Source organism: Triturus cristatus, chromosome 4_1 (assembly GCF_964204655.1).
Source record: "Triturus cristatus chromosome 4_1, aTriCri1.1, whole genome shotgun sequence".
NCBI lineage: Eukaryota > Metazoa > Chordata > Amphibia > Caudata > Salamandridae > Triturus > Triturus cristatus.
The window spans coordinates 218,575,359-218,593,952 of NC_140585.1; the positions used below are offsets into that span (position 1 = coordinate 218,575,359).

The 18,594-nt window shown below is 45.6% G+C and overlaps 1 protein-coding gene across 1 annotated transcript in view; it reads right to left on the reverse strand.

Moving 5' to 3' along the window:
- The window catches only part of OSBP (oxysterol binding protein), a 465,191-nt gene that overhangs the window by 112,457 nt on the left and 334,140 nt on the right, over positions 1-18,594 (reverse strand). Inside the window, exon 9 of the mRNA XM_085651892.1 lies at positions 6,396-6,516. Coding sequence (XP_085508018.1) covers positions 6,396-6,516 — 121 coding nt within the window. The remainder of the gene's footprint in view (positions 1-6,395; positions 6,517-18,594) is intronic.

Genomic DNA, 18,594 nt, shown 5'->3' on the forward strand with positions numbered 1-18,594 from the left:
CTCATGGGAACGACCAGTATCTGTTATTCACAGTGCTTTTGATTTCTATGCACATTTTGTTTGTGCAAAATGCATTCTTGCAACAAAAATTGCTGTGAGGATGCATGTTGAAAATGACTTTACATGATTTATTTGCATTTCATGTAATTTTGCCAAAATGTTGTATAATGAAAAATTTCCTATCTATCGTAACGGAAAGTTTCAATTCCATTAAGGACTCGGAGGCGAGGATTTTGCTATTCTTTCTCCACTTTATTGAATAGCAGCCATTTTAAGTCAACAAAACCAAACTACTATTGCCATGGAACATAGGGAATGCAGAAGAAAACAATAGAGTGTCAACAGGTAGAGCGTCCTCTCTCCTCTGCACCAATTGCAGGGCTCCGGTATGGATATAGTCCTCTGTTACTGTCCATTCCCCCTCTTTCGTCACTGTAGGTCATCCAGCCAGGAGGCTTTATGAATCTTGTTTACCAGAATCGCCTAAAGAACAAAACAGAGTAAAAGCGATAGCCATGGCGAAGGCTTCACCTGTAGGGGAAACAGTACAACGAAGCAACAGCAAACAGGATGCAAATAAGACCAAAAGAAACTGTTACTTACCCCGATACGAGGGTGGGAAGGTATCACGGAGAAACGAGAACCCTGGGTGGAATAATCCTCGCCTCCGAGTCCTTAATAGAATTGAAAATTTCCGTTACGATAGCTAAGAAATGTTTCCTTCTATGTCAGGACCGGAGGCGAGAATTATGCTAGTTTAAAGCTTGCTCACCACCAAGTGAGCCATATCAATAATCGGTTTAAAGTAAAACCGCTTAAAGGTAGAGTCTGAAGACCTGTCTGCTGCGTTCAGAATGTCTTTCAGACGAGCTCCCAGGGTAAATGCCTTAGAGGCCATTGCTCCTCTAGCGGAGTGAGTGCCAAAGGCACAAAGATCAATTCCTGCTTCCTGCATCACACACCTAACCCAACGGGCAATGGTGGGAGAAGAGACCGCTTTGTGGGGCTTCTTGAGCGCAATAAGCAACCGTTGTTCGCCCGACGGGCGAAACTCTTCTGACATTTCCTCGTACGCCTTGAGACAAGAGACCACGCACAACTTAGGAGTATCTGGAAAAGCAGGGTACGAAACAGACTTCGTACCACATTTTGTCCGTCTGTGAATCGTGAAAGTGACCCCTGTGGGAGAAAAGGTCCTGCTGGAAACATCCAGGTCCCTAACATCAGAAACCCTTCTGCAGGAAATAAGGCACAGAAGCATTGACAGCTTCGCAAACAGTTCTTTCCTCGAGAGGAACTGGTTAGGTTGCCAGGAAAGGAACAGGTTCAAAACTTGATTCACATCCCAGAGTCTGGAATAACGAGGCTCAGGAGACAGAGAAAGGCGAATGCCCCGAAGAAGACGACAAATCAACGGGTGCTCGCCCACCAGAGAACCGTCCACCATAGTATGACCCGCCGAGATGGCGGAACAAAAGGTGTTGACGGTTCTATAAGCCAAGCCCTCCTCCGCCAGGCTGGCAAAAAAATTCAAGATAGAAGTCACAATTTTTGCCACGGGATTGAGACTCCGTCGCATACACCAACGACACCACCTTCTCCAAGTAGAACGGTATCGTTTGATGGTGCTATCCACCCATGCCTTTGACATGAACTTCTCAGCCGCTCCCGAAAGGCCCGGGACCGCCCAGCGTCCCCTGTAATCCGCCACGCCATCAGAGAGCGAACCCTGCGCTATCAGCGGGTGGGCAACGTTGTCCGGATTGATTAGAAGAGTCGGAAAGCGGGGGAGTGGGATTGGAGAATCCCAAGGAAGTTCCAGAAGAACTGGAAACCAGACTTGAGACCTCCAAATTGGAGATACAAGGACTACGTCCGCATTCTGGCGACGGACTTGAGCGGAGACCCTTGTGAGCATCGCGAACGGGGGAAAGGCATAGCCTTGCTCGTCTCCCTAGTTCTGAAGAAAAGCATCGGTCTGTGCCACCAAGGGATCCGGTCTCCAACTGAAGAACCAGGGAAGTTGGTGGTCTAGCCGGGAGGCAAACAGGTCGACTGAGAATGGACCCCAGAGACTCTGGAGGCCCGAGAAGACCCCTGGGTGTAATTTCCACAGGCTCCCGTCGTAAAAATGACGAGAATGAAAATCCGCTACCTGGTTGTCCAGACCGGCAAGTACTCCGCCGTCACGGACACGTGATGGTCCAGGCAGTACTGCCAAAAGTTTGCCGCCATGTCCGAGAGCGCTCTCGACCTCGTGCCCCCGAGATGGTTGATGTACCGGACCGCCGATACGTTGTCCATCTTCAGCAGTACGCAGGATCGAATGGAATCCTTGGTCCAGCATTGGATCGCGAAAGACCCCGCCAAGAGCTCTAGACAATTGATATGCAACTGTTGCTCTTGTGGTGACCACACACCGCTCGTCGTGAACTCGCCGCAGCGTGCGCCCCAGCCGGACCTGCTGGCGTCGGATTTGATAACGATATCGGGCGCTGATCGAAAATCGCACGCCCATTCCAGGCCTCCATGTTGGAGAGCCACCATTGAATCTCCTCCCTGGCCTCCGCCGAGAGGGGTACTTTCCGAGAGTATGAGCAGCCCTTGCGAAGGTGATAGGCCTTGAGGCGCTCCAGGGCCCTGTAATGGAGTGGTCCCGGAAATATGGCCTGAATAGACGCCGACAGCAAACCTACGAGGCGGGCCAGCTGCCTGAGAGAGAGTTGATGCTGCACCAGCGCCCTCCTGAGTTTGTGACGAATCTTCGCCAACTTACGGGAGGGAAGACTGAGAGTTGCCGCCACTGAATCGATCGAAAACCCCAGGAAGATGACTGTTTGGGACGGGATGAGCGTGGACTTCGCTTCGTTGATCACGAAGCCCAGACTTTGGAGCAGGTTGACAGCTGTCTGGAGCGGACGAGTCAAGGTCGAGGGACACTGTGCCATCAGCAAGATGTCATCCACGTAAACTATGAGTCGCATGCCGGACGCCCGCAGCCATTTGATCACCGGACGGAGAACCTTGGTGAAGCACCAAGGAGCGGAGGACAGACCGAAAGGAAGGGTGGCGAACTCGTATGTGTTGTCTCGCCAGTGAAATTGTAGGAATCTCCGGTGAGGGGGAAAAATGGGCACGGTCAGATATGCGTCTTTGAGATCGAGATGCACCAGCCAGTCGTGCGGCCTAAGCAGATCGCGAAGAAGATGGATACCCTCCATCTTGAAGTGACGGTAAACCAGCCACTCGTTGAACTCGCGCAAGTTGATGACGGGTCTTTGACCCCCGTCCGCCTTGTCTACAACAAACAGGTTGCTGATAAAACCCTTGGGATGGGGTAGGTTTCTACCACAGCCCCTTTGGTCAGAAGAGAACGCACCTCTTGATCGACCAGCGCGGCGTCGGCAGAGGAAAACGCGAGCGGCCGGGGCGGAAACGGCTGAAAGGGGTCCCCGTGAAACTCTATGTGAAACCCTTGCACGGTGTGGAGAACCCACGCATCCCCTGTGAGAGAAGTCCAGGCCGGGAAAAAACGAGCCAGACGGCCCCCCACCTTTAGAAGGGAAGAAGGGAGAACACTCACCGGAAGACCTGGAGGCGCCACCGCCTCTGTTCCTTCCTAGACGTCCTCTTGTAGGGTAAAAGTTTCCGAACCGGACTTGGTCCTGATACTGTCCCTGGTTGGAGCCATGTCCTCTCTGTTGGTTAGGGCGGCCGGACGAGCGGCCCCTGCCTCGGCCGGCCCCACGGAAAACCAGAGGGCTAAACACCTTCCTGATAGAGGATTGTGCTCTGTCGAGAGATGTAAAGGTGTTGACAAAGCGTCCCAGTTCCTTCATAAAAGGTTCGCCGTAGAGGCCTCCTTGAGCGACAGGGGCTGCCTCGGAATCCGCCAAATCTCCTAACTTAGGATCCACTTTGATCAGAAGGGATCTGCCCCGCTCAGTTGAAATGGCACAGTTGGCAATCCCAAGAAACACCACGATGCGTTGGGCCCAGGAGGAGAGATTCTCAGGGGAGATCAACCAGCCGGAGGATTTGGCTTCCTCCGCCATATCTAGGATTTTGGTAATGGGTCCCAAGGCGTCCAGGAGCTTGTCTTGGCAAGCCCGCCAAAACCTGTTGATGCCTTTCTTCGGGTCTTTAACAAATTTTTGAAGGAAAGTGGCCATGCGCTGGTCGATGTCGGGGGTGGCCACCACTTTGCCTGCTAGAAATGGTCGAGCACACTCCGCCCTGAGACAGTTCCGAACTGTGGCCTCTAACGGCTGGTGGATATGGCTGGCGACATATAGAGCGACCTTGTCACAGGGCGCCCATTCTGAGGACCTCGGATGTAGGATGTCTGCGGGGTTCAGCACATCTGCGCAGAGGTTTCCATCCCCGGAACCAGGCGCAGAGCCTGCAGAGCGCTCGGGACGTGAAGGGCCAGCAACATTAGTATCGTCCCCCTGATCGGGGTCCACGGGAGCATAGGGCGAAGTTGGAGTGGGATTACTTGCCAGGAAAGACTGCTTCAAGCGAGCGAAGGCGTCCAAGTCCACCCCTGCTTCTTTGGGGCGTTTCGCGGACGGGGGTTGTGGGTTAGCAGGGGCACCGCTGGAAGGAAGAGAGGCTGGGAAGGCCTGCGTTGCTCTGGCTAATCTATCGCAGGCCTGTTCAATTTTCTGAGAGAGACGATCCTCTAGGGGCCCCATAGCCTGCTCAACTGCTTTATAGATGGATGAGTCTACCGCATCGTAGAAGTCATCGTCCCACGGCAGCGTGGCGAGTGGATCCTCATCTCACTGGTCATCCTGATAAGCGTCGTCCTCATAGGAATCCATAGCCAATGAGAGCAATTAGAATAATTGAGGGCTACCTCAAAATATGGGGGGGCAGGGTGACAGCCTACACTTGAGGCAAGCAGAGCTTGCAATTGGGAACACAGCCCTGGCCCAACAGCTCTGGTGCAGAAAATATATAAAAGGGCGACCTGCCAAATATGGGCCCAGCAGGAAAAAACCTGCAGTACTGACTCCTCGGAGCGTTATTACAAAGGCCTAAATACAGACCCCCAAGCGGGACAAAGTCACCAGCATTCAATTGTACACAGACCACACAGGTTGTCAGGGGTGTTCAGTAAAATAACCGCCTAATGGCAGTGAACAGACCGTTCTCCGGTGTCTTGGCAGGCCCAGACTTAAGCCCGACGATGCATTCCCGAGATGAAACAATGCGCGGAATGCACGGAATCTCGGGAATGCACGTCGAGAGAGGGACGCACACACGCGCCCCCAGGCGGCCGACAGAGCGCACCGCGAGCCGCACCAAACTGCGCTGTTAGGGAGGAACGCTCCCACGTCTGTCAGCGAGTCTGCCGAGTAGCGGCGGACTCGCAGCAAGATGCAAAGAAACAAACAAAGCTGAAATCAGGGAAAAGCGCGAGGCGCGTGCCGGTAATTACCGCCGCGCGTCGACCGCTTGAGGAAGAAGATGACCAGCGTTTGAGGAAAAGATGATGATGAAACACGCGCCGCTAATGACAGGATACACAGAAATAGAAACGCGCACTGGCGCGGACAGTGCCTAGGGGAAAAACGTATCAGAAACCCCACAACGGCAGGCACACAACAAACTAATCAGAAATTAATAAATTAAATGACCATAAGCATATCGTGCATAAAACAAGAAGAAACTATCACAATAGAAACATATTATGCATTAATTATGAAGAAATTATCACAATAGAAGCAAGGCATACGTAGTGAAATAAAAATAGAACTTATCTGGCTGCAAGCAGCGAAGAAAGAGGGGAAATGGACAGTAACAGAGGACTATATCCATACCGGAGCCCTGCGATTGGTGCAGAGGAGAGGGGACGCTCTACCTGTGGACACTCTATTGTTTTCTTCTGTATTCCCCATGTTCCATGGGAATAGTAGTTTGTTTTTGTTGACTTAAAATGGTTGCTATTCAATAAAGTGGAGAAAGAATAGCATAATCCTCGCCTCCTTTCCTGACATAGAATTCTAGGAAAGCAAATTACTCAAATCAGAATTTAGGCAGAAGCAGTTTGCAGCGCAAAATCATGTTCTCTTTATATAGGCAATCCGCGGTTTTCGGCAGTGACCACCGTCTGCTACAGCTTCTTTGTGATGATATTGTGCAAATGGCATTTAAGTGATTTAATGAGTGGCTGATGTGTATAGCAGAGGGAAAGTAGACATTTCGGTATCCATGGTTTGAATCTGCAACCTTAACTCAATACCTCCTTCAGGTCTCTTCCTAGAATCTTTGTATCAGTGTAGGAAGTAACAGACAAACTTACAGTCAGGTTTCTTCCAGGCATCTTTCATACACTATAGTTCTTGATTTACACAATCCAATTAAAATACGGAGTCTAATGATCTCACCAAGGGGCATGATCGACAGGTATTTGCCACGGAACTTGCTGGTGATTTTAATCTCCTGCCGCAAAGTCCAGCCATTTTTGGAGTCTGCATGATGTGCAGCAGCTGGTGGGTGGTGGCTGACCTGGAAAAGATTTTTTAGAGTTGAATACCATCAATAAGAGTGGAAAAGGGAATACAGAATAGGTTTTCTATTTGTACCTAGCAACGGCACACAGGTGATTGCTGGAAGATGTAGAGCATTTAAAACATCACAGCTGGCAGCAGAATGCCAAAGTGTACTTTGTTCCTTCTTTACAAAACGTCATGCTAAGTGACATGCTATTCCATACCAACACAAATCAAAAAGTTACCTTTATAAGACACTACTACTGGGTGTACAGGGTAAATAGCGCTCATATGGGGATCACCTAATTTTACTACACTACGTCATATATTCTGGTGCATCCAAAAATGAGGGAAGGGAACACCCTACTTCCCTAAACTCAATCCGAGGATTGAACAAACACTTTTACAATCTTTTCGGAGCACACAACTTATACAGTGCATTTAGCATTGAAGTAAAACAAATTCAAACACAGTTCAATTGAGCTCTAATGATCGTCTTCTTTAATATCGTTAGTTCCAATCCCTTATGCCAACGCGTTTCGCCGTGGTCGGGATAACCTACGGCTTCCTCAGGGCTGGAAATAATACAAAATGCATACTTGTAATCACATGATATGGCCATTATTACTTGTGCCATAAAACCCAACTTATGACAACCATGTGCAGAGGACTACTCAAATCTATGTTTTGTGCAGTGCAAACTATATATACATTCATATTTACAACACTTTTCAAACATAAATGGTTCAAATTGCATAAAAAAAGCATTTTTAAATTCGTCTTATTCAAGGATTATATTGACCTCATCTTTACATCCAGTATATTTGTAATGTTGTGATCCTAATATTCTAGATATTTTGCCTAAACCCAAGTGCTATTATACTTATATAACCCATGTGAAGGCAAGAATTAAATTCATTTGCGTCATGTTGGCGCCAATACCTTTAGTTTCTCAAGAACATTTCTGTGTGCCAAAAATAAAAACAAAAATTATATAAATAGATTATTCTGTCATTGAGGGATACACGAGGCAGGGGTATGTTAGCTTACATACATACAAATTAACCACTAAAGTTATCACGAAGGATCCTACCTCTAGAAGTATCCATCCATATAGTATCCACCAGTTAAAATCCTTTCAGGGTCAAAAGTGCTTCAAATCTAAGTAAACCAATAATCATCCATTTAGTATCACTAAGCCATCAGACCGTCAAACTCATAGTCAATATGAATACTTCTTCCCTTACCTTTACACAAAATTAACCAAGGCTTATCGATTCCAAATCCACTATATATTCGTCATATTATCCCGATTCCCAAGTTTTCAGGCTGCACCTTTATATGTCATTAACATTCTAAAAGTAAAAATATTACAAACACCATAACTATTTGTCGTCCTTCCTATTGATAACAAGTTAGTCATACCACATATTGCAGTTAGGGCGTCCCTACCGTGACATTCCAACACTTCCTGTAACCCGAATAAGATGACAGGACGCCGTCAATCCCTGTTAAATAGACAAAACGATGTTTCCCATTACTCTTAAGTCTCCAATTATTTTGTTAAATATCTCCATTTGAGGAACTACCCCCATCTTACCTCTCCGTGACAACGCGTTACTGCACCCGAGTACAGGCGAGGAACACCGTCTTCCGGGTTCCACTCCGTTTCGAGCGCCATCTTAGCCTAATGTTATTATAATCCAAGGTTCATACTCGTCATATCTAAACTCATTTCTGCACTCGAGTACAAGCGAGGAACATTCGCTTGTACTCGAGTGCAGAAATGAGTTTAGACGGAGAGGTAAGAGGAGGGTGGTTCCTCAAATGGAGATATTCACCAAAGCACCGGGAATTACCGCTTATGGTTTGATTAACAAGATATGACGAGTATGAACCTTGGATTATAATAACATTAGGCTCAGATGGCGCTCGAAACGGAGTGGGATAGTCCCTTCTTGATTATCATGATGTTATTAACGTCGGGAACCCGGAAGACGGTGTTCCTCGCCTGTACTCGGGTGCAGTAACGCGTTGTCACGGAGAGGTAAGATGGGGGTAGTTCCTCAAATGGAGATATTTAACAAAATAATTGGAGACTTAAGAGAAATGGGAAACATCGTTTTGTCTATTTAACAGGGATTGACGGCGTCGTGTCATCTTATTCGGGTTACAGGAAGTGTTGGAATGTCACGGTAGGGACGCCCTAACTGCAATATGTGGTATGACTAACTTGTTATCAATAGGAAGGACGACAAATAGTTATGGTGTTTGTAATATTTTTACTTTTAGAATGTTAATGACATATAAAGGTGCAGCCTGAAAACTTGGGAATCGGGATAATATGACGAATATATAGTGGATTTGGAATCGATAAGCCTTGGTTAATTTTGTATAAAGGTAAGGGAAGAAGTATTCATATTGACAATGAATTTGACGGTCTGATGGCTTAGTGATACTAAATGGATGATTATTGGTTTACTTGGATTTGAAGCACTTTTGACCCTGAAAGGATTTTAACTGGTGGATACTATATGGATGGATACTTCTAGAGGTAGGATCCTTCGTGATAACTTTAGTGGTTAATGTGTATGTATGTAAGCTAACATACCCCTGCCTCGTGTATCCCTCAATGACAGAATAATTTATTTATATAATTTTTTGTTTTTATTTTTGGCACACATAAACGTTCTTGAGAAACTAAAGGTATTGGCGCCAACATGACGCAAATGAATTTAATTCTTGCCTTCACATGGGTTATATAAGTATAATAGCACTTGGGTTTAGGCAAAAGATCTAGAATATTAGGATCACAACATTACAAATATACTGGATGTAAAGATGAGGTCAATATAATCCTTGAAAAAGACGAATTTAAAAATGCTTTTTTTATGCAATTTGAGCCATTTATGTTTGAAAAGTGTTGTAAATATGAATGTATATATAGTTTGCACTGCACGAAACATAGATTTGAGTAGTCCTCTGCACATGGTTGTCATAAGTGTGGTTTGTATGGCACAAGTAATAATGGCCATATCATGTGATTACAAGTATGCATTTTGTATTATTTCAAGCCCTGAGGAAACCGTAGGTAATCCCGACCACGGCGAAACGCGTTGGCATAAGGGATTAGAACTAACGATATTAAAGAAGACGATCATTAGAGCTCAATTGAACTGTGTTTGAATTTGTTTTACTTCAATGCTAAATGCACTGTATAAGTTGTGTGCTCCGAAAAGATTGTAAAAGTCTTTATAAGACACTGCTGCACTTCGGCTGTATGTTCAATTACATTATTAATTAGTGATACCAGGCTACCTAGTGGCTGGTTCACAAACTAGGTTGATATTGCTTATTGTACGACCCCTGCTGCTGTTCATATTACCTGAGCACAACCTCTTCATCCACAAAGGTGCAGAAGACATTTCCTACATAAAGAGGAAGAAGCCACTACTTACCACAAGTAAGGGGGTTGGTTGTACATTATTGCTGGGTGTGCAAACATCTCTCAAAGAGCAGAGTCTGTATGTTTTCCAGTCCAAACTCTGTTTATCCAGTAAGTGATGCGCTCTGTCACCCCTGCTTAGGCTCTAGACCAGACTATACAAAAGCTGAAGTAAAGTGCAGGATACAGACACTGTGTAAATATTGTGAGAGGCAAATTACCTATTCAGCCATAAAACGTTCTCAGATTTTAAAAGTTAGTTCAGAATAGCACAGAAATCAGGGGACTTAACTGAATGATTTAACTTAAGAAATGTTTTCCATTCAAATGGGTTGAAAAATAAGGCCTTCCATCGGAACAATATCCTCAACATTTCTGCTTGAAGTGGTACAAGTAACTTGCATGTGGTGTCTGCAAATATAGGGATGTTGACCAAAGAGTGCTTTGGTCTCATTTAAATTGAAAGTAGAGATGGCCCGAGCTGTGGTAGTTCAATTATCATGAAGGATAATGATATATGAAACTTTCGACCTCGGGTCCTTAGTTGTGCTCTTTTCACCGTGATGCTTAGCAACAGCCTACAAAATGCACTTTGTGACACTCTATTAGCATCACAAGCCGAGTTAGTGCTGAAGGCCTCGGTAATAAAAAGGGAGCAATAATAAGCTGGGTAAAGTAAAAATCTAAAACAGGCCTGACCCTGGAAGTACTGACAGCACAGAACTGACACTATGAGTTCTTCAGCAAGTCTGAAACCTGTTATCATCAGGAAATTGTCAATAATGGACACGCTTCCCTGAGGCAATGGCCACAGAAGGATAATGTTACTTACCCAGTAAGCATATGCTATCCATTCGAAGCATGTGAGCTATAGATCACATGCTTTGCATTGACTATACAGCAGTATACTACCAAAGCGGTGGCTAACCTGTAGGTGTTGCAGTTGTTTGAAAAAGTGTTTTAAGTACTGCCTGGCCTACATTAGCTTCTTGCCTCGCTAACACATCTACACAATAGTTTTTGGTGAATGTGTGTGGTGTAGACCATGTTGCTGACTTACAGATGTCAGCTAGGGGAATATTCCCTAAGAAGGCCATAGTAGCCCCTATTTTGAGGGTGGAATATTCTCCAGGGGGTACTGTCAAAGTTCTTTTCGCCTTTACATAACGTGTTTGGATACATTTCACGATCCATCTCGCAATTCCCAATTTAGATATGGGATTGCCTTTGTGTGGTGGCAAAAAAGCAACAAAAAGCTGTTTTGTCTTGCAAAATTCTTTTGTTCTTTCTACATAATATAGTGGAGCTCTTTCAACATCTAGTGTGTGTAGAGCTCATTCTGCTACAGAATCAGGTTGAGGCAAGAACACAGGTAACTCAACTGATCGAATGATATGAAAAGCAGAAGCTACTTAAGGATGAAATTTAGGATTGGTTCGAAGATCCACTTTGTCTTTGTGAAGCTGAAAGAAAGGCTCTTGTATAGTTAGTGCCTGAAGTTCACCAACTCTCCTTAATGAAGTGATTGCAATGAGAAAAGCAACCTTCCATGAGAGGAATTGCAACTGACACCTGGGCATTGGTTCAAAAGGTGGACTCATTAGCCTTGTAAAGACTATGTTTAACCCCTTCAGTGCCCCGCCCCTTCCCCCTCCTGTGCCGGGCGTTGTATTAGCGGGCGGGGCCATGGCGAGATAGTCACGTCATGGGCACAGCGCAACCGCGCTCCATGACGAGACTATCTCGTCATGGGCATAGAAGAGGTTAAGTTCCATATTGGTGCAGGTGGGATTCTTGGTGATATCACTCTTTTTAATCCTTCCATAAAGGCCTTAATCACTGGTACTCTGAATAGAGATAAGTGTTGTCTGTTTTGTAAGTATGCAACTAAAGCTGCTTGCTGCAAGCAAATGGATGTGTAGGCTAGTCCAGAGTGCGGTGAATGTAAGAGATAACAGATGATGTTTTATGCTGAAGCATCAAAGGGATTGATATTGTTATTATTACAATAGATAACAAACCGTTTCCATTTTGCTGCATAACATGACCTAGTAGAAGGATGATTTCTAGCCTCTTTTAGGATATTCATACAGTCTGGTGGTAATTGTAAACAAACAAACTCTATGACTTCAGGAGCCAGATCGCTAGGTTGAGTTCTTTGGGATTTGGATGCCTGATTTCTCCTTGGCTCTGAGTGAGGAGACTGGAGTTGAGATGCAGGTTTTGGTGTGGAACTACTCTGAGCATCAGCAAGGTGGTGAACCAAGGTTGACGTGCGCATGTGGGAGCTATGAGAATCAGTTTGAGGGATGTTTGCCTGAGCCTCCGAACTACCAGCGGAATGAGTGCGAGAGGTGGAAAAGCATAGGCAAATATCCCTGACCAGTTGATCCATAGGGCATTGCCTTTGGAGAGCGGGTGTAGGAACCTGGAGGAAAAGCTTGGGCATTTTGCGTTTTGAGCTGTGGCAAACAAGCCTATGTGAGAAAATCCCCATTTCTGAAAGTAGGGGAGGAAAATCTGGGGCTGAAGCTCCCACTCGTGGATATGCTGTCTCTGTCTGCTGAGAAGGTCTGCAATCCAATTTACCCCTGGAAGATGTTCTGCCAGGAGATAAATCTTGTGGTGTATAGCCCATTTCCAAATGGCTTCTGCTAGGCATGACAGTTGGAGAGAGGGTGACTCCCTCCCCCCCCCTGTTTCTGTATATAGTACATAGCTGTCATGTTGTCTGTGCGGACTAGGACAGCTTTGCCGATGAGGTGAGTTTGAAAAGCTCTGAGCGCTAGAAACACTGCTAGTAATTCTAAGTGATTTATATGGAGAGTCTTGTATTTTAGACTACATAATCCTTGGATTGTGTGACTGTGTAGGTGAGCACCCCAACCAGGGAGCGATGTGTCTGCTCTTAGCACTATCTGTGGAACGGGGTCGATGAAGGGCTGCCCTTTGGATAAATTGTGTGGGTTCCACCACTGCAGAGAGTGATGGGTGCGGCAATCTACCAACACGAGATCGGTCAACTGACCCTGCGACTGGTTTCACTGACTTGCTAAGCATTGTTGAAGTGCAGTCTTGCATGGGGAACAATTACGATGAGAGGTCATCATCCTTAGCAGTTGCATGAATACTTTTGCTGGTAACGATTGGATGGGTTGAAAATGAGTGAGAAGGGACTGAATGCTGAGAATTCTGGCTGTATTGAGAGAGGCTAGAGCTCTTTGAGCGTCTATTGCGGCTCCCAGATAGGTTTCTGTGTTGGAAGGCTGTAGATGAGACCTCAACGTGATCACAGTAAACCCTATTTGGTGCAGTAAGTGAATAGTGGCATGAGTGTGTTGGAGACACTTTTAGTAAGTGCTGGCTTTGATGAGCCAGTCGTCCAGGTAAAGGAAGACATGGATGCGCTGTCTCCTCAAATGGGCTGCAACTACTGCCAGGCATTTGGTAAATACCCTGGGAGCAGTGTTGACTCAAAACGGTAGTACTTTGAATTGGTAATGATGACTCGCTATCATGAATCTGAGGTATTTGCGATGAGCGGGATTAATTGGAATGTGGAAATATGTGTACTTTAAGTCTAGAGTAGACATAAAGTCGCCCTGTTGAAGGAGCACTTTCTAAAGTGTCACCAAGTAGAAATGCTCTGACAGTATGTAGTGATTTAATTCTCAGAGGTCCAAAATAGGTCTGAAGGAGCTGTCCTTTTTGGGAATTAGAAAATACAGGGAGTACACGCCTAACCGTTGGTATTGTAACAGTATAGGCTCTATGGCTCCTTTTAACAAGAGAGACTAGACTTCTTGTTCGAGTAGGTGTAAATGTTCTGGTGACATTTTGTGAGAGCGTGGAGGAATTTTTGGAGGATTGTTGGTAAGCTCCAGGCAATAACCATGTTGGATAATTCCCAACAACCATTTGTCTGTGGTTATAGATTGCCAAATGGGGAGGAATTGTAGATGACGTCTCCCAACAGGTGTTAAATGATCGGGAGGAAGTGTAGGCAAGTCACTGATTGTTAGGGAAGGGGGAATGAAGTGGTGTGGAACCTTTTCCCCTACCTTTGCCGTTGTTACCTCTGTATTCTCCTCTAAAGAAGCCTCTTGAAGAGGAAGATTGATTGTTACCTTTGTGCAAGGCGGCAGTATTATCTGAGGGCATGGTTTTCAACCCTCCATGATAGAAGGAGCGGCTAAAGGAACCACGATTAGAATGAGACTGCAGAGCTCTCATAGCCTAGGCCACTTCTGTATCATTTTTCATTCTCTCCAATGATTTATCTACTTTGGGCCCGAAGAGATGTTCCTCGTCAAATGAAGTATTTAAAATAGACAGTTTGAAACCAGATAACCATGCATACCTCCTTAGTAACACACTAGTGTTGATTTCTCTAGCTGCGGTGTAAGCAGCATCTAAAGCACATCTAACAGACCAATTGTGCTTAGTATAAGTGGGAGCACTGTTGTTATGAAATTCAATGATTGCTGGGGTGCCAACTGTTCTGAGCGTGCCACCAAGGGTATTTCCAACTGCCTATTTGTAGACATTTGCAAATTAATGCATAGTGTGTTTAGTACCTTTTCTTTTTAGAAGAAAAAACACTGACTGGACAATGATTTATTGAATGATACTGTTTTGTACCAGCAAATCGGGGGTGCTTGCCCACATCCCCTCCCCCAAATATACCCTGGACTGCTCTATTTTGCTTCCCTGCGTACTACAATGGGGTACTTTTTTCCCAGTAAAGAAAAATGAAGACTTATTAGCATCCTTTGAAACTAAAAGCCTAATCTCTTAAAGTTATCAACACAATACTGCTGACCCTGTATGTGTTTAATTAAAGCACCATGGAAATGTATACCTTTGCCACTAACACCTCTGTGAGGCAACAAGAAGTAGGCTTGGATGTAGTTGACCATTTTCTGAAAATTCTCCATTTACCTAATGCTTAATGTTATTTTTAAATGGTTGTTTTGGAACCTTTTCGTATATACCATGCTATACACCTATTATTTCAATGAAAATTATGAGGATATGCCTCTCAGTAAATATTTCCTTCACAGAATCATGCATTGCTATTATGCAGAATACATGTATTGAAAAACAAACACTGACAAAGCCAACAGTTTTCGTATTCGTTTGGTGAAAAGATTTGGGATAAAACTAATGATGCCAGAGATTAGGCCCATAGACAGTTAATCTGCCTAAATTTGAAACTGCAAAACCAGTGAAATTGCCCCAAGAGCACTTTTTTTGCCCTTTCCATATGAAAAGGTGATACCCCTTTGTAGCAAAGTAAACTTTTACTTCGGTGAAGATGTATCCCCTAAAGAGACCTCCTGAGGAAACTCCTTCAAGAACAAGAGGGGACAGGAGAGCAATATCATTCTTGGCAAAAAGATCTTTAGTAGAAAACCCCCAGGCCTGAAATGTATCCAAGACCTCCCCTGGAGGAAGGTACAACTCATGCTTCGCCGAAGTCGTTCTGCGCAGAAAGGCCACTATCTAGTTTTCCGTCCCTGACAGATGAGTTGGTGACAGCCCCATTTGATTGTGTAGAGTCTACTGCCACCAAACAAAAGGGCTGACAACCAACACTCTCCTATTTGTTGATGTGCCCCACAGCTGTGGTGTTGAACGAAAAATCTGAACATGTCTTTCAAGCAATGAGAACAGAGGTCACAGGGGACGCTCTCGTTTAATGTTTCAGAGATGGACCCATTAGGTAGGTCAGTCGCTCTGAGCAAGTTCAGATGGGGATGACAAGTTTTCTGAGGACCATTCGACTGGCAGGAACCCAGGTACAGATGAATCTTTATTTTTTTTTTTACATCATTAAGCCCAGCTTAGTCTCAAGACAACACTCTTTGCATTCTTCAACGTGTATAGCATCACCTGGCAGACAAAGAATTGTGAAATGTGCTATCATCTTTGCTCCACTCCACTCCAGCATTTATTGAATCCACAAATCTTCACTGAACTTCACTAAACGAGTGATGCAATCATTGAGCTGGTTTAAAATTCACTTTGTTTTTCATCTTCAAAAAACATTATGTACTTTCAAATAAACCAACTTTAGTATCTGTCCCTGAATTTCATTAATCCACAAAAATTAGTTACCATTGTAAAGGAATATGCTACTTACCAGTATGCATCTGTTCTTGGCATGTAGAGCTGCAGATCTACACACTGTGTAGATAGACACATCTAATGGATTGACATTATTGTTGTGACAATAAATCACGAAACGTTTCCACTTGGCTGCATATCAAGCTTTAGTGGTAGGTCATCAAGCTTCTTTAATGACGTTCATACAGTCAGGGGGAAGATTAAGGTAACCAAATTCTAGGATTTCAGAAGCCAGATCGCAAGGTTGAGCTGAGCTGGGTCCGGGTGTCTGATCGCTCCATGATTCTGGGTTAAGAGGCGTGGAGAGAGGTGTAACTTTTGGTGTGGAACTACGGAGAGTTCCAGCAATGTGGTGTACCACGGTTGTCTGGCCCAAGTCAGAGCAACTAGGATGAGAGTTAGGGAATGTTGCTGTAGTTTGCGCACCACTAATAGAATGAGTGGGAGAGGCGGAAAAGCGTATGCAAATCTGCCTGACCAGTTCATACATATCGCATGGCCTTTGGACAATGGGTGTGGATATCTGGCGGCGAAGCTTGGGCATTTGTGGGTGGCGAAGAGGTCTATCTGTGGTTGCCCCCTCGTTTGAAAGAATGGTTGAAGAACTTGTGGATGAAGTTCCCACTCGCGGATTTGTTGCTTTTGACGGCTCAACAGATCTGCAATGGTGTTTTGGACTCCTGGGACATGTTGGGCTAGGAGAAAAATGTTTTGAGGTATCGCCCACCTCCATATGGTCTGTGCTAGCTGAGAGAGCTTCAGAGAGTGTGTGCCGTCCTGTTTTTGGATGTAGTACATTGCTGTCATGTTGTCTGTGCGGACTAAGACAGCCTTGCCTGAGACGTGTGTTTGAAAGGCTTTTAGGGCTAGAAATATGGCCAGTAACTCCAGATGGTTCATGTGGAGTAGCTTTTGTTGAGGTGTCCACCTGCCCTGCATGGTGTGATGTAGTAGGTGAGCTCCCCAGCCGGAGAGCGATGCGTCCGCAGTTAAAACTATTTGAGGAACCGGCTCTAGGAACGGTCGTCCTTTGGAAAGGTTTTTGGTGGTTCACCACTGCAGAGAGCGATGGGCACGACCGTCTACCAACACCAGATCTAATAATTGACCCTGAGCCTGGTTCCATTGTTGGGCTAAGCACTCTTGGAGAAGACGCATCTGGAGTCTTGCATGAGGTACTATGAATATGCAAGAGGCCATCATCCCTATAAGTTGCATAAACACTCGGGCTGGAAGAGAGTGTTGTGGTTGAAATTTGGCGCGAAGAACCTGTATGCTTGCTATCCTGGCGGGACTGGGGTAGGCTAACGCTCTTGAGGTGTCTATGGTGGCACCGAGGTATTGTTGTACATGGGAAGGATGTAGATGGGACTTGGCGTAGTTTACTGTGAAGCCCAGGTCGTGAAGTAGTTGGATAGTGGCGTGAGTGTGTTGTACACACAGGTTGTATGAGCTGGCTTTTATGAGCCAGTCGTCTAGATATGGGAAGACGTGGATGTGTGGTCTTCTCAGGTGTGCTGCCACTACCGCTAGGCACTTGGTAAACACTCGTGGCACTGTGGTGACTCCGAAGTGGAGTACTTTGAATTGGTAGTGGTAGAGGAAGCACCTGCTGGAGCGTGACCATGTGAAAGTGGTCTGAGTGTATGTATTGGTTTAGGGGTCTGAGGTCTAGAATGGGTCTTAGAGAGTCGTCCTTTTTTGGTATGAGAAAATATAGGGAGTAAATTCCCTTGTTTTGTTGGTGGGTAGGAACTGGTTCTATTGCATTTGTTTGTAGGAGGGAGATTACCTCCTGCTTTAAAAGTAACAAATGTTCCTGTGACATTGGGCGCTGTTTGGGTGGAATGGTTGGGGGGGAGGGGGGGGGGGGGTAGATGTTAGTTCTAGACAGTAGCCTGATTGAATTATCTGTTGCACCCATCTGTCTGAGGTGATGGTAGCCCAGACAGGAAGGAAATTGTGGAGTCTGCCCCCGACTAGAGTGGAATAGTCTGGGGGGAGTGGAGGGAAGTCACTGGGTGGGGGTGGAGGCAGAGCGGGAGGTGTTAGTTTTGCCTCTGCCTTTGTTGTGGTTACCCCTGTAACTGCCTCTTTGGTAACCCCTAGTGAAGGTGGATTGGGTAGGGGCCTTGTAGGAAGTGGAGGGGCTGTCAGAGGAGTAGCCTCTGGTGGTGCTTCTAAAGGACGAACGGCGAAAGGAGCGCCTGGGAGCTTGCGACTGCAAGGGTCCCATAGATTTTGCCGTGTCTGTGTCCTTTTTCATTTTTTCGAGGGCTACAGACATTATTTATTTATTTGCAGATTTATAATGCGCATGGCTGCCCCAGCAACGAGGCGTCCCAGCGCAATACAAGGACCTGAGACGAGGACCAAAGCAAGTCGAAACAGTTAAATAGTAGAAGTGGGAAAAAGCCAAGTCTTCGAAGCCTTACGAAACGGCAGATGGTTAGAAATAGTTCTGATAGGAGTCGGGAGAGAGTTCCATAATTTTGCTGCCAGCCAGCGGAACGAGCACCC